Raw genomic sequence first — 21395 nt, 5'->3', positions numbered from 1 at the left:
AGAAGCTTGAGCATAGTTCTCACCACTCTCACTTGATTTCAAAGTTATATATGTTGAGTATTCATCCCGAAGGCTGGTTTGATCCTCAACAGCTCCGCCATCAGCTGTCATAGGCGTCACAGGAGGAATACTAGGGAAATGAGGAGTGGGATAGTTTCCCGTTGCTTTCCTGACCGATTCAGACGATGCTATTACATATTGGACTGCCAAGCCCACTGAAATGCATGCACCAACCGACCGTATGAGCGACATTTTTACATAGTTCATAACAGGGGCTGGCTGCATAAGGAATGGCATCACTAGCATCGCTCGTACCTCAAATCACTTTCATATCGTCAAAGCCAAGGATGAGACTGAGACAGGTCACTGAAAGTAACCAATTAGATCTCGCCCATACCAGAAGACATAGTGCAATGTAAACACTAGGTCTCGCCAGCAAAGCCACTTTCAAGGTTAAGTAAAAATATATTGTTCTTTACAATTTGTTTCACGCCGCACCGGTACAGATAGGTCTTACGGCGACGGTGGGATAGAAAAGGCCTAGGAGTGAGAAGGAAGCGGCCGTGGCCTTCATTAAGGCACAGTCCCAGTATTTGCCTGGTGTGAAAATGGGAAACCACGGAAAACCATATTCAGGACTGCCGACAGTGGGGTTCGAAACCACAATCCCGGATGCAAGCTCACAACTGCGCGCCCCTACCGCACGGCTGACTCGCCCGGTCAAAGAAAATCTCCACTAGCATTTGGACGTAGGCTATATTCATCATCATCCTCCTAGCGTGTTCCCGCAGGAGCAGAGTCCACTTTTGCATCTTTGAATGCCACTTCGTTCGATCAAATGCTTTTTCAGGGTGCATGTCAATGATCTGAAAGTTCTTATTAATAGTGTCCTTTCACCTCTGCTTTGGACGTCAGTGTGGTCGTTGACTTTCGGTTGTCAGGTGGTGCCTTAAGTTGCTTTGGCAACTGTGGATGGTACCGTCCTCAGGACATGTCAAAACCAGCGACACCAGCTTTTTCTCATCTTTTCTGTAATTGATGACAGACCAAATTGCTTCCAAATGGTGTCGTTGGTTACATAGTCACGAAAAGAGATACCCAGTATCCATCGGATCATTCACGTCTCTATGTTATGGAGATGACTCTCGGAGTCCGTCGTTGCTGCTCAAGACTCGGTGCTCACGCTGGGCATTTCGTCCCGCGGGTGCCCAGCACTGTAAGCGGGCGTGCAGGCAGGCGATGAGCGTGCCCGAGGCCAACGAGAGCGTGCCACAGTGACGTGCTTATTTACGTCACAAACCGTGAAGGTTGGGCAAAGTTCTCCCAGTCACTCTCGATCACTGCGGTGATACACGAGTTTGAAATGGAAGCAGAACATAGTGAAAGAAGGAGGGCAGAAATCCACGTCATTTTCAATTTACGTTGTAAGAAATAAGTTCTTCATGTTCATTGCAGTTCATGTATTTTGACCGGATACAACAAAGAGTTAGGCCTACAACCTCAAATATTTTTGTAACGTACGTAATGAATTACAATATCCCCTATTACATTTTAAGAGGTGCTTCAGAAGCATTTCTAATATAATACAGAGTTAAGGTGGATATGCTGAGGCCTGTGGTTGCTTGGGTTTAAATTATCTAATAAACTCACCAACAATCCAATCATGCTTACCGGCAATGACATCAGTTAGGTTATTTATTTGAAGATGTGCTGTATATCCATTTGGTAGATGCATTTATATTGTTGCTGTTGGACTTCAACCTTGGATAGTAAATATCTATGTCCTCATTCGTGATGAAACTCCTCTCGCCATGTAGAGGCTAACTATTATCATCGGACGCCTGATAAGTTTTAAATACTACTTTCAGTTTCAGCGAACACATTCAAACAACACTACATCACTGTGCAAAATCAAGCAGTAAACTTGTTGAATTATGTAAATATATTACTTTTTGCTGAATGAATTGCAGGAATGCTACTTCTTAAGAAATGGAAACACTGTCATTCCCATCCAAGGAATTGTAAATCGTAGCTTGTATGCTTAAATCCTGTACCTTTTTAATTTGTAACACAAAAATTATAACGTATTATTTTTCTTTGAATGTATCAATATAAGAAAATAAAACTAACCTTTTATATCGAGCACAATATATATATATATTGCTATTTGCTTTATGTCGCACCGACACAGATAGGTCTTACGGCAACGATCGGACAGGAAAGGCCTAGGAATGGGAAGGAAACAGCCGTGGCCTTAATTAAGGTACAGCCCCAGAATTTGCCTGGTGTGAAAATGGGAAACCACTGAAAACCATCTTCAGGGCTGCCGACAGTGGGGTTCGAACCCACTAATTCCCGGATTCGAGCTCACAGCTGAGCGCCCCTAACCGCACGGCCAACTCGCCCGGTACAATATAAATCAAACAGTAATATAAAAAAAGGTCGGTTTTCTTGCGATTATAGCGTTCTTTACTGTACCCCATTCAACATTTCGCTGAGTGGTGGAGGAGAGCTTCACAATGACAATCGAACGTCACTGTTCGCTTTCCTGCAAAACGTGTTCGTTCTCTTGCTTCACTGTGACGTATGGTTGCTAGGTAAGCTGCCCGTATTTACGTCACATGAGCCCGACCGCACTGGGCTAGCCTCAACGGGCGCCCAGCTGAGCACCTCTGCTGTAGACGATCGATTTGAGCCGGACTGGCATTCATCTGTCACAGAGTACACCCACCAGTGCATCCAGGTCGCATTAACTCCTACTCGAACGCCGCCACTGATCACTTTTTTTTGTTTGCTATTTGCTTTACGTCGCACCGACACAGATAGGTCTTATGGCGACGATGGGACAGGGAAGGTCTGGGAGTGGGAAGGAAGCGGCCGTGGCCTTAATTAAGGTACAGCCCCAGCATTTTCCTGGTGTGAAAATGGGAAACCACGGAAAACCATCTTCAGGGCTGCCGACAGTGGGGTTCGAACCTACTATCTCCCGAATAATAGATACTGGCCGCACTTAAGCGACTGCAGCTATCGAGCTCGGTCCACTGATCACTTTGCAAATGGGATCCAAGATAGTGGACCTATATTGCAGGTATGAACATTGCTTGGTTTGTCTTTGGATTGAGGAAAAAAAGGGTATGGCCATAAGGAGAAATCCTAATATTTGTCTGGAGTTGAAAGTGAGAAACCATGTTAAAAATAACCAGGAAAATTGAGATGATATTTGTGATTTAATGTGATAAAGCAAAACAGGATGAATGGGATACAGAGAAATATGTTCTCCATAGTACAGTAGTTCTTGGTCTACAGCACATTGTTTCTCTGTGTGGAATTTTGTGACACATCCGCATAGTAGGTGGCAACTTAGCTTTCTTTACGAGAGAGATCTTGAACCTCAGTGGACGGGATAACATTCACTGCAACCCTCTAGAAAAACAACTCGATTACTCCCGAACACTACTGGAGCATATCTAAGAATACTCATCCCGAACTCAGTTTACGCTAAACTTCTCCTTGCCAATCGAAGTCACCTGAACGGAAGTTTAATGCTGGTGATGTCATGCAAAAGCGGAACTGCTTCGGATGGTAATAAATGTCAAATGATTCCATACATGTGAGTTACACTGGAATTCGTGTTACTTCCCTTAAGTAAAACATTTATGATTCATTGGAACGTATAGCATTTACAGTTACGCATACAGTCTCTAAATAGTCCACCGAGCTAGTTGGCTGCTCGGTTTCGGGCACGTAGCTGTTAGCTTGCATTCGGATGATAGTGGGTTCGACCGCCACTATCGACAGCCCTGAAAATGATCTTTTCTCGTTTTCCATATTCACACCAGACAGTACCTTAATTAAGGCCACAGTCATTTGCCTCTTAATCCTAACACTATCCTATTCCATCGTTGCCCTAAGACCAGTCTGTGTCAGTGTGACGTTAAACAAACAGTCCGCATCTTTGGCTGAATGGTCAGCGCAATGGTCTTCGGTTCAGAGGGCTTCAGGTTCGATTCTCAGCTGGGTCGGAGATTTTTACCACGTCTGGTTAATTCCTCTAGCTCGGAGGTTGGATTGTTCGTTTTAATACACATCTTCATTTACGCACAACACACCACACGACCAACCAGCACAGGAACATATCTCCCCACGTAGGGTTGGCTGCAGGAAAGTTCCTTATGGGAATCACTGTAAGTATCTGGGTGTTAATATAAGGAAATATCTTCATTGGGGTAATCACATAAATGGGGTTGTAAATAAAGGGCACAGATCTCTGCACATGATTATGAGGGTATTTAGGGGTTGTAGTAAGGATGTAAAGGAGAGGGCATATAAATGGTTTTTAGCGTGTAGGACCCTCACCAGGATTACTTGATTCGAGAACTGGAAAAAATCCAAAGAAAAACAGCTCGATTTGTTCTGGATGATTTCCGACAAAAGAGTAGCACCATAAACATTTTGCAATGTTTGGGCTGAGAAGACTTCGGGGAAAGGAGACGAGCTGTTCGACTAAGTGGTATGTTCCGAGCTGTCAGTGGAGAGATGGCGTGGAATGACGTTAGTAGACGAATAAGTTTGAGTGATTTTTTTTAAGTAGGAAAGATCACAATACGAAGGTAAAGTTGGAATTCAAGAGAACAAATTGGGGCAAATATTCTTTTATATGAAGATTCTCCGTGGCTCAGACGGCAGCGCGTCGGCCTCTCACCGCTGGATACCGTGGTTCAAATCCCGGTCACTCCATGTTAGATTTGTGCTGGACAAAGCGGAGGCGGGACAGGTTTTTCTCCGGGTACTCCGGTTTTCCCTGTCATCTTTCATTCCAGCAACACTCTCCATTATCATTTCATAGCATTTATCACTCATTAATTTCACCTTGGGAGTGGCGACCCCATTGTAATAATAACCTATATGGTTCATTCATTACATCCCTGACCCGTCAATGACTGGAAAACAGGTTGTAGGTTTTCATTTTCATTCTTTTAAGAAGAGGCGTTGGCGGATTGGAATAATTTACCAAGGGAGATGTTCAATACATTTCCAAATTCTTTGCAATCATTTAAGAAAATGCTAGGAAAACAACGGATAGGGAAACTGCCACCTGGGCTACTGCCCTAAATACGGATCAAAATTGATTGATTGATTTTATTGATTGAAATGCATCGGGCCGTAAACAAGGTTTAGTCTACACACAGGACTGGCACAAGTAGTGGGATAAGGCCAGGAGGAAGAAGATAAAATTTCTAATTATTTTCCACGAAGCGATTTAAGTATGATTTGTCAATGAACAACGTAAAGAAAGTTTCTTTCAGTCATACTAATTAGCGACAGCGTAATAAATGAAATTCAAGTCACTCAGACTAGTACATGATGTTCTTGTTTGTTATATAAACAATTCTTCCCCTTACTATTAAGGTGAGTTGGGGTAGGGTCACGTAGCTGTGAGCTCGCATCCGGGAGATAGTGGGTTCGAGCGCTACTACTGGCAGCCCTGAAGATGGTCTTCCGTGTTTTCCCATTTCACACCAGGCAAATGCTGAGGCTCTACCTTAATTGAGGCCACGGTCGTTTCTTCCATACCAGGCGAGTTGGCCGTGCGGTTAGGAGCGCGCAGCTGTGAGGTCGCTTCCTTCCCATTCCTATAGACCTTTCCGGTCGCCATAAGACCTATCTATGTCGGTGGGACGTAAAGCAACTAGCAAAAATAAAAAAATAAAAATAGCGTTTCTTCCATAGTCCTAGCCCTGTCCTATATCCTGTCACCGAAAGATCTGTCTTTGTCGGAGCGACGCCAAACAAATAAAAATGTATTATACTCCGCACTGCTTTACTTCTAAATTGACGTTTTGGCCGATTTTGGCTCTCTCTCTCTCGCCACTAAAATTGCTCACAGTTTGAGTAAAACCAAGGACAAATTGTCCCCACTTTTACATCCTGGGATACACGAAATTCCCTGTACTTGCGGTAAGGTATACATCAGCCAAACATGGCGGTCCATTGGTACCAACCAGACAAATCGGCAATAACGGAACACGCTCTATCGTCGGATCATGTCATGTTCCAAGATGCTCGAGCTCTTACCCACACTAGACACTACAGGTACAGGATTATACGGGAAGCTGTGAAAATACGTAGAAATCCTAACAATTTCAACAGGAACACCGGCTATCAATTAACTAATACCTGGTTGCCAGCCATTAAGAATTTACGTATGTAATTCCCTTCCCTGTCCTTTCACTATTGTTATTTCGTCTCGTTTTTTTTTTTTTTTTTTTTTTTTTTCAAATTCGTACGTTCCTCGGCGCCAGATGTCTCATTCCAGGCTTGTGTCTGTATCATACACCTGCCAAGTTCATATGTTACGTACACACGTTATGTGAACTTCTTAGTCTGATGGTTCGGTCAGCTTCCGCTAGCGTTCTTGCCACGTCCTGGGAGCCATCCGGTGGCGACTGAACGCCATTTTCCACTTCTATTATAACGTCTAAAATTTTAAATAGTAATTGTTTAGGAAGCCTTTCTCGTGGTCAGTCGAGATTTCTTCTGAGGACGCAGGGCACAGTTCCCTGCGAAATGTAAATAATTTCACCTTATCTTCTTGACACGGCATACGCCCAAAAGCCTATACAGCATCATGTCTATAAGTACGGGCCGTGAAAGCATCAATGGCAACCTTAGAGCTCTTACTTCCAGAAACACCTAACGTACTTCTAACAGAGGAAAACAATGAAGAGACAGAAGAAACTGATAGTGATGAGTTTGATTAGGTACATTTCTACAGTAATATTTTATACACAGTGGCACTAGACCGATTCGAAGAAGATACTGTATATAAGTATGTGTGCGTATTTTCGTAAATTATGAAAACTCCTGTAGTTTATTATTTATGATTATGAATAATTTGTAATAATTTGTTATATGAAATGATACGAAAATAATTCGGAGAGGATTCCAGATACAATGTGTATACAATTGTTTCACATCTTTAAAATCGTCATGTATTATATACTAAATATGCATTTGATTATCTGATTTCTTGTGTTATATATGAACAATGTAATAACTAATTACACTAAATCACTTTTTATTGCTTATTATACTAAATGAAACCCCTAAATAATTTTGGCCAGGTTTTGAGGTGAAATACTCCTCTGTGCGACGTTGCGCACTCTGAGGTCACTCCCAACTCCATTTTTTCGGGAACTGATTAAGATGTTTCTATGGTTAAACATTCTGGCTATACTAATCAAGGAAAACAATTAATTAGGCTAACTGCAATTTAATTGCAATGAAGTGTGCACCTTGTAATCCTACCCCAATATATGGCATTTAATTGTTTGTTTGATCAGCGCTGACAATAGGCTTACTGCATAGGAACGCCCTTGCGTCTGACAATCATAATTATTTAATGCTAGGTTATTTTTACTTTGGTTTTTGAGGATAAAAATGTTATTATTATTATTATTATTATTATTATTATTATTAGTAGTAGTAGTAGTAGTAGTAGTAGTAGTATTTAACAGGGCCTATATTGACGAAGTTAAGGGTCATTCTTTCTTACAGTGGTTGAGCGCGATGCCATTTCATAATGAAGTCATAGTCGAGACCACTAACATTTCAGCCAGACTTCGCACACAAAAATTACAAAGAAACTGGTGAATTTGATCTTCAATGGGTTGACATACACATTACATCTGTTGCCACCCTTCATTCCGCTGTCGAGCCAGTGGAGCGTTTGGGCAGGCGGGGAAGCAAGTACCTTCACATCCGCGTGTGTTTTGTTCGTGCTAGATATCCTCGTACTTCGTTTCTCCACCTCCCCTCACTCTTAACGCGTCTAATAGATGTGACCAATGAGAGAGAGTGTATAAGCAGGTACTGGGTTCTTCTGAGGGCTGTACTGATATCTTGCCTGAAATGAATATTTCTGGCCACGAGATACTAAAGATTTCGAATGTACAGTATAGCGCAGCACAAGTTAGTACAATACAGATTTACAGTAATTGTTCACAATATAAAAATAGCTGCAGTTTAATTTTCGTCTGTGTATTGGTTAGTGAGTGTACTTAGTTCGTGCGTGTTTAGCATGCCTCGGTGTAGTTCGGGAAAGACAATGGCAAAAAAGTGACTGAGATCAGTAGAGTGTTCACTTCGTAGGCCATAATCTTCCTGTGCCAGCCATCAGCGGTGAGTGATGTGCTATTTCCTCATTCTCTTTTATTCTTAATAATGTATTTCTTTTTAGTACCGGATGTTGTTAGTATGTGTAGTTTTTGTGGATTTTTTTCAGTCCCGATTTATTAGCTTTTCTGAGTACGGTATTACATTTTACGAGGCTGTTAACCGCGGTCGTATTGCATCAGCTGTTCTGGGAGCAGTAGCCCGCTGGCAACAGAGGTAAGTGGGTGCTCATTTGTTTTGCGAAATGTCAAAGAAGTAAGGCCGTGTGGAGTATAAGATGAATTACCTTTCTTTATTAAACGGCACGTGTAATGTGACACCGACATAAGAATCCTGGCAAACAGAATATAACTGTATCTTTGTTCTAGTACAGTCTTCATACACTCCTTGACAGAAGGATAAGCAGATAATTGTACTGAAGAATTAGCGTCAATCTCTGTATCCTGTGCTATGATCTTCCGAAATGAAATGTTTGATCTGTACATGTCTAATACATAATTTGCCAAAAAACGTGCATAGTTTTCTGATATCAGGAAGGTGACGAGCAGCATTTACGATCATTTGCAGCAAATATTGGTAATACTGGATCTGATAAACCCCCGTGTCTGAACTGGCCAAGAAGTTTGAGTGTGTTCCTTTCGTTCGTTTTTATACTCCGTTTTTTTTTTTTTCCTAAAACTTTTGGTTGAAGTCTGTTAATACGTGGCAACCCAAATGGGTTTGGTATCGGGAGCGCCAAAGAACTTATGCGGAACAAATTTCGAAAATTACGACAACCTGACCTCTGTTAGCAGCTGTAACAAACAACACTAATATTGAACGTGATTGTTTAATATTAACTGGGCTGAGAGCCTCAGACGCTTGAAGCGCTGGCCTTCTGATCCCAACTTGGCAAGTTCGATCCTCGCTCAGTCGGTGGTATTTGAAGGTGCTCAGATACGTCTGTCTCGTGTCGGTAGATTTACTGGCACGTAAAAGAATTCCTGTGGGACAAAATTCCGAAGCCTCAGTGTCTCCGAAAACCGTTAAAAGAAGTTAGTGGGACGTAAAAAACAATAACATTATTATTATTATTATTATTATTATCATTATTATTATTATTATTATTATTATTATTATTATTATTATTTACTATTAGCTACTGTTGTAATCTATGCATTATATGATAATTTTGTCTGTATTCTTCAAATTTTTGTTTTTATCTCTGACTAGCTATACAGAAGTCAAAAGTAGCCTAGATTCAGTTCCAATCTTGTCTGTCTCTTTACGAATTTCTTTCTTTGATACGACTTTATGGATAAACAGCTTTAAAATTTCTCGAGATTATAAGGAGTTTAGATTTTTATTGTCCGCCTCTGTGGTGTAGTGGTTAGTGTGATTAGCTGCCACTCCCGGAGGCCCGGGTTCGATTCGCCTCTGCACGAAATTTGAAAAGTGGTACGAGGGCTGGAACGGGGTCCACTCAGTCTCGGGAGGTCAACTGAGTAGAGGTGGGTTCGATTCCCACCTTAGCCATCCTGGAAGTGGTTTTCTGTGGTTTTCCACTTCTCTTCCAGGAAAATGCCGGGATGGTACCCAACTTAAGGCCACGGCCGCTTCCTTCCCTATTCATTGTCTACCCCTTCCAATCATCCCATCCCCCACCAAGGTCCCTGTTCAGCATAGCAGGTGAGGCCGCCTGGGCGAGGTACTGATCATCCTCCCCAGTTGTATCTCCCGACCCAATGTCTCACGGTCCAGGACACTGCCCTTGAGGTGGTAGAGGTGGAATCCCTCGCTGAGTCCGACGGAAAAGCCAACTCTGGAGGGTAAGCAGATTAAGAAAGAAAGAAAGAAAGAAAGAAAGAAAGAAAGAAAGAAAGAAAGAAAGATTTTTATTGCTTAGTCCATAAACGGCGATTATCGCGGTCATCATGATAACGAGTGAACTGGTGACTGTGGTTGTTGTTGCCATTGTTTGTTTAAGATTTAAAAAACTGAGTATGCATCAGCTCCTATTGTCTTGCAAGATAATAAAGATGACTATATCTATGAAAGGAAAACCACTGGAAGAGTGTGAGGAGCTAAAAATTCATAGGCCTAATAAAAGGGGAAATTAAATGTACCCTAGACCTTGGATGCCGTAACTTCGCCGAGCCTAAAGAAACTAAAATGAATTGGCCTACCACGCCCTAAGGCTTATCAACAACATGTTACTGACCTTTCTTTTTTCAATTTGTTTTACGTCGCAACGACAGATTGGTCTTACGGCGACGATGGGGAGCGGGAGCTAGAAGCGGAAAGGAAGTGAGCGTGGCCTTAATTAAGGTACAGACCCAGCATTTGCCTGGTGTGAAAACAGGAAACCACGGAAAGCCATCTTCAGGGCTGCCGACAGTGGGGTTCGAATCCACTATCTCCCGGATGCAAGCTCACATTTGCGTGGCCCTAACCGCAGGGCCAACTCGCCCGGTGACTTACTTCTGTCATCGCCCTCTACTATGGCTGCGCTAATACGCCTTCTCATTCGTCCAGTTATACATGTAAACGAGCGAACACGGCGTAGTTACCAGTTCAGGCGCTTGGGGCGCTGAGAAGCTGGCATTAGTCTGCTTTACGAGACTAGTTCAGCGATCACTGCTAAGAGTGCCGGTGTAACTTGAACCTGTGTTTATCTTTGTGGTTTTCTTTGTCGTAGACCGTCTTATGCTTATGTTCATAATATGGTTTACTGTTGTGTGCCTTTATGTACGAGCAAAAGCAGATCGGGAAATGGGATTTCATTTCATGAATTTCCTCTCAACGAGAATGGTTAAATATTATTTCAAGGAAGGATTTCTCGCCGAATTTCACTTCAAGATCATCGGTAGTTTGTAGTGTACACTTTCTGGAAAGTGACTTTTGTCCCGGTTTAAAAGTAAAGCGTCTGAGACCCAATGTTGTTCCTAGCATTTTTCCCGCGTATCTACCACATAAGCTTCCTGCTGAAAAGCAGATTCGGCGTAGTATTCATAAATCACCAATTACTCGCAGAAGCAAGAAAAGGAAGCGTGACGAAGACCCTGAATCCACTGGCGGACTGGATGAGGATTTACGTGAAAATGAAAGTCAGCTGACTGTCAGTTATTGTTCAGTAGGGACACAGACAAATTCTGACCTTGAGAGTAGGTTGTGTAAGGCGGGTAAAGAGAAAGCAAACCTTCAAATGAAATTGTGGCGGGCTAACATGAAGATAAAAGTGTTAGAGGACAGACTAAAGTTAGCACGTAATAAGCTAGAACAATATCAGAATAAGTATTACGATTCTTTAACCTCCATAATTGAAGCATAGTAAAATGCCGCCAATAACTCTGATCTCAAAGGATGCATTTTGCTAGATATGCTGGAGAATTTTCGCAAAAAACTACCAAGATGGTCCGAGAATATGATAAAACAATGCGTGATTTTTCAAACAGTCTCTCCGAAAGGCTACAGATTTGCGGGAAACTATATGCTTGCCATACCTAGTAAATCCACACTTTCGCGCTATGTAGGAGATATAAACTGTGAGACTGGAATAACACCCTTAATAAGGGAGCGCCTCTTAGGTGAGAGCCAGCGCCTAAATGAAGCGGAGAGATTGTGTTCATTGGTAGTCGATGAAATGTCCATCAAGCAGCAGATGTTATACGACAAGGAACTCGACACCTTCTTTGGGCACAAAGACACTTCATTCCATGTTGAGCAAATAAAAACTACTCAAGATGACTGTCATGCAAGTGAAAAGATAAATCCAGTTACCCTGGCCAATAACCTTCTCTGTTTCTTGATTTCTGGTGTGACTACTAAATACAGACTACCAGCAGCATTCTTCTTCTCTAAGAGGCTTTCAGGTACAGAGCTACATACTTTAACACTCACAACAATAAAGGAAGTTGAAGCTTGTGGCTTTTTCGTGTTGCGCATTGTGAGTGACAATCATAAGACGAATGTCAGCATGATGGGAAGAATGTCTTCTTCAAAAGAAATCAAACCGAAGATCTGTCATTCTGTAGATAGTGAAAGGCCTCTTTTTCTTGCCTTCGATCAATGTCACATTCTAAAAACGTAAGAAATTATTTACTTGAAAAAACTATGTTTGATGGTTTCCAAGACATAAGTGGTGATTTTATAAAGAAAATGTATGAGGTTCAATCAAAAGAAACTGCGAACCCAGTTCCTTTCCTTACTCGCAGGCACATTGAGCCGTCTAAATTTGAAAAAAATGAATGTGCGACGCGCGGAAGATATTTTCTCGACTGAAGTAATAACAGCCCTAGAATATTTAAAAGACCATTCATATCATAAAGATGCGCGCGATTTTGTTAATGCAGGTGCCACTATCAAATACATGATATCAATAAAGAAATGGTTTGATATACATGATGCCAGTAGCCCACATGTAGCAACATTGCAGCCGGACAAGATGCATTTCCTCAGCTTGGATGACGAAAGATTGGAGTGGCTGGAAAATGATTTTCCCCAGTACCTGAAGGAACTTAAGACCGCCAGTGAGAAAGCGGGAAAGCAATTTCTTAGTAAGGAGACGTATGAGGCCATTCTGTTAACGACAGCATCAACAGTGGGTTGTGTTAAGTACCTTCTTCAGTCAGGATTTCATTTCGTACTGACCCGAGCATTTAACAGTGACTCTATAGAGATAGTTTTTAGCGCTCTGCGGCAAATGTCAGGCAGCAATGACATGCTGGATGCTAGAGCTGTCATTTTCAGTCTCAACCGAATTTTGAAAACGGGAATCTTAGCTATTCCTGCAAGCAGTAAGGTGGAGTTGGAGTCTGGCACTTCTGTGATCGGAAATGCGGAAGAGAGAGTTCCAAACACGCCCCAAGGTCAACACAATGTAGTGCATTTACCAGATCAAGTTAAGCGTATCGTCGAGGATCTGCACAAGTCCCCTGGTAAGTTACTTCTATACTTACGGTAGCTAATGTTTAAATATATTGTACAATAACTATTTCTTCATTGTTGGTCTGAGGCACGATTTAAAACCCGAAAATTTTCTCTTTCAGATCTGGACTACCCATCTATGAAAGCATGGTTGTCGTATATAGGAGGTTTTGTTGTTCGAAAAGCATTCCTAAAAATCAATTGTGACTTCTGCTTGATTCTTTTGACAAGAAAGAGGTGTTCATCAGTGCTAATGGACTTGATTTATAAAAGATATGAAAACAGCAGGCTGCAGTACCCATCTGATTTGCTGCTGTGGATTTTGAAAGTTATTCATGATTTTGTATTGAAAGCACAACCGTTTATGCATAAAAATCCTGGTGCGTCTATGTGTGACTATTTAGTGCCTGTTTTGTGGGATTCTCCTCACTTCAGTTGTCCTGAAATCGCACATTCACAGTTAATTAGTGAAGTTATTTGCGAGTGTGCTATTCCTGTATTTTTAAATAACATAGCCACGTCAACAACAGAGATCTTTGAAAGACCGAAATACTTGAACTCAAAACCCTTAAACAGAAAGGTACTGCGTATGTAGCTCTCAAACAGACAGGTGTTTGTATCTTTCCTGTGGTGCCGTTGACGTAATTTTTTACGGCTTTTTCCGCTGCGGAAAGGCAGGCTCATCACTGAATTATTTATTAAGATGTAAGGTGTGATTTAAATATGTTCACCGAGTGATTGGCTAAATATTTAAAAAGATATAAATTACTTTACATGTGCTGTAATGAACAATCGTGTTTGAATGCCAGCGAAACAGCGCTCCGCGGTTAAAATGGGAACTAGGCCCATATCGCTCATATCGCCGTATTGGGAAGGCGTATTAGCGCAGCCGTAGTAGAGGGCGATGCTTCTGTTAACTGAAGTGTGTTCTCTCTCTACTGCCGCCAGGTGGCAGTATTGTTGCTAATGTGCAGAATTAACCTGTGAACGATTATGACAGTTGGTGTGACGTATGTTAGGTTATGTATTAAGGTTAGGTTAAGCCTAGACATATAACTTGTAAACAGTTTTTCATGTGTGTTTCAAGTATGTTCAGGAAACTGCTAGGTGTGCTTATGCTAATTCAAGAGAAGTTTAGAGCTCTGACGTACCAAGGACGAATGTATATTAATTCTAGAACTTTCTGGATATCTTCTGGGAATGGGATGTTGTGACAAATCCAGAATTATCGGGAAACTTAGCCCGAAATGTATATAAATGGAGGTTCATTCAGGGTTGCAGTCAAATTGCTGTGCGCGAGGTGAAACAAGTCGAGTCAGCTGCATATCGATACTGTTTGACGTATCACTTGTCTTTTAGGGCGTGTGTGTAATAATGTATGATTCACGAAAATATTGCCTTACTCGTTGGCTGAATGAACAGCGTACTGGCCTTCGGATCAGAGGGTCCCGGGTTCGATTCTCGGCCGGGTCGGGGAATTTAACCTTCATTGGTTAATTCTAGTGGCCGGGGGCTGGGTGTTTGTGCTGTCCCCAACATCCCTGCAACTCACGCACCACACATAACACTATCCTACACCACAATAACACGCAGTTACCTACACATGGCAGATGCCCCCCACCCTCATCGGAGGGTCTGCCTTACAAGGGCTGCACTCGGCTAGAAATAGCCACACGAAATTATAATTATAATGAAAATATTATGAACAGACAGTGATAGTAGCTTTATTTTTCCATACCGTTGTACTACGAGAATAAGTATTATATAATTTATTAGTTCAGTTGCTCCCATCTATTATTATTATTATTATTATTATTATTATTATTATTATTATTATTATTATTATTATTATTATTATTATTATTATTATTAAATATTTTAATCAGTTACTTGTCATTTTGTTCTGCGCAAAATTACCACTTACCTGTACCTCAACATTATTACACATAAATAAATGAAAGCTTGTAGCTTGCAGTGTTACTTGACTATTGCTATCGTGATCATATCCTTAAAGCAATTCGTATAAGAAAACCTACGACTGATGTGTTTCAGGCCCAGCAGATGGCATTGTCACCTGTCGTCCCGATGTGAAGTTCCTGAGGGACTGTGGGAACGAGTGTGTTTGTTATAGTGATGGAAAGGGTGCTAATTGTACCTCGCAGCCATGCCCTAAAAACTTCCTGACATCCATGAGGAAGGAAGTAAATAAAGTCTACGCCACCATGGACGAACTGAGGGGCGAAGGCAACGGACCAGGTTAGTCTCCACCTCTTTATTAACACCAGCAGTGGACATTTCGATTTAATGGGACACATCGTATTAGACACAGCCTGTTGCCATACCTGTATGAATGATATGAACTTGGACCAAGTAGGAAATAAAGGGAAATTAAATACACGACTTCATTTGGAGTGCAAGTTTATCTCGCACGCACGCAAAGCGAACTATAGTTCTTGCAATTTCTTTGTTAACGACCGGAACGATTTTGAAGCCTTGCTCTTCGGCTGTGTTTACATTCCTTGTCCCGGGGCGCCATTATTTCCCCAACTCGAGACACAGCGTTTTCAACTCTCCATTTTAGCTACTTAGCCACGAAGAGCGAGCACGAAGACTGGACGGAACTGCGTGCAGCTGTTCAACACTGGAGACCTGACAAGCGAGCTGGCTTCATGCAGGCATGCTATTGGTCAAGAGTCATCTGTTATTGGTCACAACAGAGGCAAGTGTTGCCAGTCATAAATCTGGTTACTGTCGGGGTGTGGTACTGACCACAATACAGAAGAAAACATGGCGAAGAGGTAGGGAGGAGCGAAGCAGCGGACGTTAGCCAACCGGGCTCTGTCGAGCTGCGCCAGCAGCCAGGCAGCGTATAGTTAGCGCGTTCCCCTTAACTTCCCGATTAGATGTGCAAAACGTAAATATGAAAACAGCACATGTAACAAGTGTACAAAGGACGATGTTTGAACAACGATGCCAATAAGGTTTGAAAAATTCACGCCCGAGTTCTTGTTACTCGTTATAATTAGTGCAATAGTGATTATTTACAAAAAAAAAAAAAAAAAAAAAGTGGACAAGGCACGGATACTGTGTGCACCATGCACATCTTACAGCGCTGTCACTTTCACAAGTATTACATTGAGTATAGGAAGGCTCTTCTTCGAAACAATAATCGACTGGATTAACAAATTGTGAAGGTTTCTTGTTAACATACCCACATTTGTACCAACTGTACTGCCACATGCTAAGAAAACGCGGAGAGGAGAACAGAGGGGCTGTCAGGATCAGATTTTCAGCAGTGGCGTATACTGAGGGCTACCAAGGCTATCAGTGAAGCCCAAACCTCAAATGCGAGCGATAGAAATCTAAAGCACATTATATTGTAAGCATCTGAGACATTGTTCCATTTGCAAACCTTGAAAGCAATGAGAAAACACGTCGCACGTATTTCTGAGAACAAGCGGAGGATAGCTGTGCTAGGCTTCGGTCCGTCAGATCGCCACTGCTGTCACCATGCGTTACTCATCGTATATACTTCCTCACGTCATCCTTCTGTCTTAAATATATAGATAACTGAGTGCTGGTATTTCACTCCCGTTTACTTCTACATCCTTGTAGGAAGACACTGCAGGGCTGCTGTTATAGGAGTAATATAGTTTTCTTTTTATTGGTAGATCTGCTAAAATAATAATAATTTCGTGTGGCTATTTCTAGCCGAGTGCTGCCCTTGTAAGGCAGACCCTCCGATGAGGGTGGGCGGCATCTGCCATTTGTAGGTAACTGCGTGTTATTGTGGTGGAGGATAGTGTTATGTGTGGTGTGTGAGTTGCAGGGATGTTGGGGACAGCACAAACACTCAGCCCCCGGGCCATTGGAATTAACCAATGAAGGTTAAAATCCCCGACCCGGCCGGTAATCGAACCCGGGACCCTCTGAACCGAAGGCCAGTACGCTGACCATTCAGCCAACGAGTCGGACATCTGCTAAAATGAAACACCATCTATCAGATTTAGTGTTCTCTTTTGTTGGTTGGAATCGAACCCGTGATCATGGGTCGGACACCACCACTGATCTTCCGAGGAAGATAATTAACCATTGAACGATGGGTACGACCGCTGTAAAATTCAACATTGTTATTTAATGATAATAATAATAATAATAATAATAATAATAATAATAATAATAATAATAATAATAATAATAATAATGGTGCATGGCGTCTACATAGGCTTGGTGGTGACCTAATAAGGATAACATGAATGGCGAAGACGTCATAAACACCCAGTTCCCAGGCCAGGGGAATTAACAGTATGAGGGGGTTGATTCTGAAAATTGAACCGGGGCCGTCGGACCAAAGGCAAGCATTCTATCCATTTAGCCTGAAAGCTGGACTTCAATTTGCTAACCCTTACGCTACCAACTCGATTGATCAGGTGTTGAGTATTGGCGGTGGTAGAGGCCAGGGCAGTAGCTTGTGAAGCAGCCTTGACAACACAGCGGGCAGCTCCGTTGGCTGTTGGATGCAGCTCAAAATGCTTAAGGCTTGATGTTCCCTAAACCAACTATCGAAAAGGGGTAGCCTAAGTCTAGTGGTAGCCCACGTCTTGATACCAGCATACGACACTGATTTTCAGTATGCGCCAGGTAATTGAAAAATGCTACGAGAGTAATTGGCAGTTGTGTTTATATTTCGTTGATCTAGAGAAAGCATATGACAGGGTACCGAGGGAAAGATGTTCGCCATACTTGGGGACTATGAAATTAAAGGTAGATTATTCAAATCAACCAAAGGCATTTATGTTGACAGTTGGGCTTCAGTGAAAATTAATGGTAGAATGAGTTCTTGGTTCAGGGTACTTACAGGGGTTAGACAAGGCTGTAATCTTTCACCTTTGCTGTTTGTAGTTTACATGGATCATCTGCTGAAAGGTTTAAAATGGCAGGGAGGGATTCAGTTAGGTGGAAATGTAGTAAGCAGTCTGGCCTATGCTGACGATTTGGTCTTAACTGCAGATTGTGCCGAAAGCCTGCAGTCTAATATCATAGAGCTTGAAAATAGGTGCATTGAGTATGGTATGAAAATTAGCCTTTCGAAGACTAAATTGATGTCAGAAGGTAAGAAATTCAACAGAATTGAATGTCAGATTGGTGATACAAAGCTAGAATAGGTCGGTAATTTCAAGTATTTAGGTTGTGTGTTCTCCCAGGATGGTAATTATGTGAGATTCAATCAAGGTGTAGTAAAGCTAATGCATTGAGCTCGCAGTTGCGATCAACAGTATTCTGTAAGAAGGTAGTCAGCTCCCAGAAAAAAACTATCTTTACATCGGTCTATTTTCAGACCAACTTTGCTTTACGGGAGCGAAAGCTGGGTGGACTCAGGATATCTTATTCATAAGTTAGAAGTAACAGACATAAAAGTAGCGAGAGTGATTGCTGGTACAAACAGGTGGGAACAATGGCAGGAGGGTACTCGGAATGAGGAGATAAAGACTCATTTAGGAATGAACTCGATGGACGAAGCTGTACGCATAAACCGGCTTCGGTGGTGGGGTCATGTGGGGCGAATGGCGGAGGATAGATTACCTAGGAGAATAATTGACTCGGTCATGGAGGTTAAGAGAAGTAGAGGTAGGCCAAGACGACGATGGTTAAACTCAGTTTCTAACGATTTAAAGATAAGAGGTATAGAACTAAACGAGGCCACAGCACTAGTTGAAAATAGAGGATTGTGGCGACGTTTATTAAATTCACAGAGGTTTGCAGACTGAACGCTGAAAGGCATAACAGTCTATAATGAAAATACATATATGTATGTAAGTATGAACATCACACTTCCACACATCACTTCAATTATTAATGTAACTTTCAAAGGTTAACACAAGGCTAAAACAAGAGCCAACTCGTCCGGTTAACGGTATTTCGAGGCGGAACGACGACATGTTAGAATATCAGTTTATGCCAGTTATTTCTGGGGTCGATGGAGCCACCTAGTCTTATTCTAGTTTTGGCCGAGAGTTTAAGGCCGGATGTCTTGACGCCACGTGACTTTTGAGATCAAAATCTCAACCTAGGATTGACCTCAAACTTCCGGGTGGGAAGTCATCAGTTGAACCACTGAGCTGATAACGCGCTGAGATATGTTAATTGTAGACTAGTTATTGTTTTTGATGCAAACTGTATGTAATTCATTGTCATTACGCATTTGTATCACATAAATTTACATTACTACGATAACTAGCCTATCACTTCAACACTTGTTAGTCTTTTTCCCATTTGCATTTGTAGCTAAGATTTTATGGAACACCATGTAGTATTGCTGTATACGATAGTGACGATTTTCGTGTTGTTTTGTTTCAGTTTTCACGTGCATTCCACGATCCTCACGCAAGATCAACAATTATGGCGGAACCTGCTTCTGTTCTACCAATGGAAAGGCAGAAATCTGTTCTGAACATCCCAACTCCCCGTGGGGCTCTTAAATTGCTCAGTTTTACCTGGCATGTTATTTGTAACCACTCTTCACAATGGGCTTAAAGTACCTCACCAGGGATTGCACAAGCAACGTGGCAGCTGTACCACACCGGAACAAGAGAAAATATGCATATGATAATTGTGTTAATTGTTATTTGCATCGCATTGGTCTGGGGTACGGAAATGTCACTTGAAAATCAGTTTAAAATGATGTCTTATGTCACACTGGTCATATTAACCACTTTAAAATAGCTCCATTTAGCTGCTGTTGACAAGGATCGGGGCCTTATTTAACATCATAGTCATAAGATATTTTCACTCTACAGTCATTATCCAGAACAATTTGAAAAGTTGTGTATTCTATACGTATTAAAATATATACATGATGTAACAAAAATACGGGGAAAATTTTCAGGAAAAAATCCTCATACGTAGGAGGAACAATAGATAATTTCAGTATGGGGCTAGAAATGCTTAATTTGTGAGTTAACAATGCTAGTGTTTGCTATCAGTTCAGTGGCTGGAACTGACACTAATATTGTGTACTATGATGTGAACCAGCCTTGTTTGAACAGTACAACACTACATCAGCCCTCCGGAGTCAGTTGTGAACTTTAGTCGGACAACATGGTCTACAGACATTTCGAATATTGGATTTATAGAATGCCAACAAAGTGTGTTATAATTCTAGAAAATAGCCATATTTGGACACACTATATTCATTCTTGAAAGTCATATAACTCAGAAAATATTTCTGGACCCATGTTGATGCAACTTATTTTCATTATTTACCCTAAAGAAACAATTCTTCGTTAACATTTTCTATATGAACTTTAGAAATTTTGTAAGAAAAGGTTATTAGAGTACTATGTGGCATCATCCAACTGATATCCTCTAAGTGCTTATTTCTGGGGTAAAAACGCTATTTCCTTTATGAAATCAAAGAATGAGAATTCTACTCATCATTTTGTATACAGTTTGTAAAGCAGCTGGATTGAATTTTGTTTTACGATAACCATTTGTCGGTTCGCTGCAGAAGTTACTGTTGTGATATTTCCAGTACCCCTATGTCGATTGTTACTTGTTTATACTTTACGTTGAAAAATGCCTGTTTAATTGTACTATCATATTCTATGCTGTAATTCTGTAGTTAACTTACGAAGAAGACATTTTGTCTCCGTCCTCGTCACACACATACAGTATGTGATTTTATTTCTGAAAAACATACGTATGAATGGAAGTGATCCTATTCTTAGAAAAGCTGTTATAAAGACTTACTTGATAGAACTATAGCAACAATAATAAGTGTGCTGTATTGTGTGGATTATTGTCAGTACGTTATGAAACAAATAGTTTCATGTTCATTTACTATGTTTCACGTGTCTAATTCATTATCATGGCATATTATGTACTACAACAAGATCTGATTCATAGTATGAACACCAGACATATGCACCACCTGTCTCAGAGAGACAAAGGGTACGTTAACCCTTACACTTGTACCTGTATTTTATTATTTATAAGTATTAAATGAGTTACAAGACTAGACCTTACCCTTGATGTCATTCTGATTTCTTAAAAATCATATACACCCATGCTTAATTCATAAATATTGTATTCTGAACAACCACGTGTCAAATTTCAAGTGAGCTAAGGTGAACAACAGCCATATCTGAGATTTGATTGATTGATTGATTGATTGATTGATTGATTGATTGATTGATTGATTGATTGGGCATAAATTCCGAGTTCCGAGATTATCTTTATGACTGAAAACAGAATAAACCTTATCTCTCAAGGAATGGAGTAGAAAAGGATTCCATCCTCAAAGACTCTCCATCGCC

General features: G+C 41.3%; 1 protein-coding gene across 1 annotated transcript in view; it reads left to right on the top strand.

Moving 5' to 3' along the window:
- LOC136874890 (uncharacterized) overlaps positions 1 to 21104 on the top strand; it is a 39619-nt gene extending 18515 nt beyond the window's left edge. Inside the window, exons 3-4 of the mRNA XM_068227926.1 lie at positions 15133 to 15336; positions 19438 to 21104. Of these exons, the coding sequence (XP_068084027.1) occupies positions 15133 to 15336; positions 19438 to 19559 (326 nt within the window). The 3' untranslated portion in view covers positions 19560 to 21104. The remainder of the gene's footprint in view (positions 1 to 15132; positions 15337 to 19437) is intronic.
- Positions 21105 to 21395: the final 291 nt, after the last annotated feature.

Source organism: Anabrus simplex, chromosome 5 (assembly GCF_040414725.1).
Source record: "Anabrus simplex isolate iqAnaSimp1 chromosome 5, ASM4041472v1, whole genome shotgun sequence".
NCBI lineage: Eukaryota > Metazoa > Arthropoda > Insecta > Orthoptera > Tettigoniidae > Anabrus > Anabrus simplex.
This window is presented reverse-complemented; position numbering and strand designations above follow the sequence as displayed.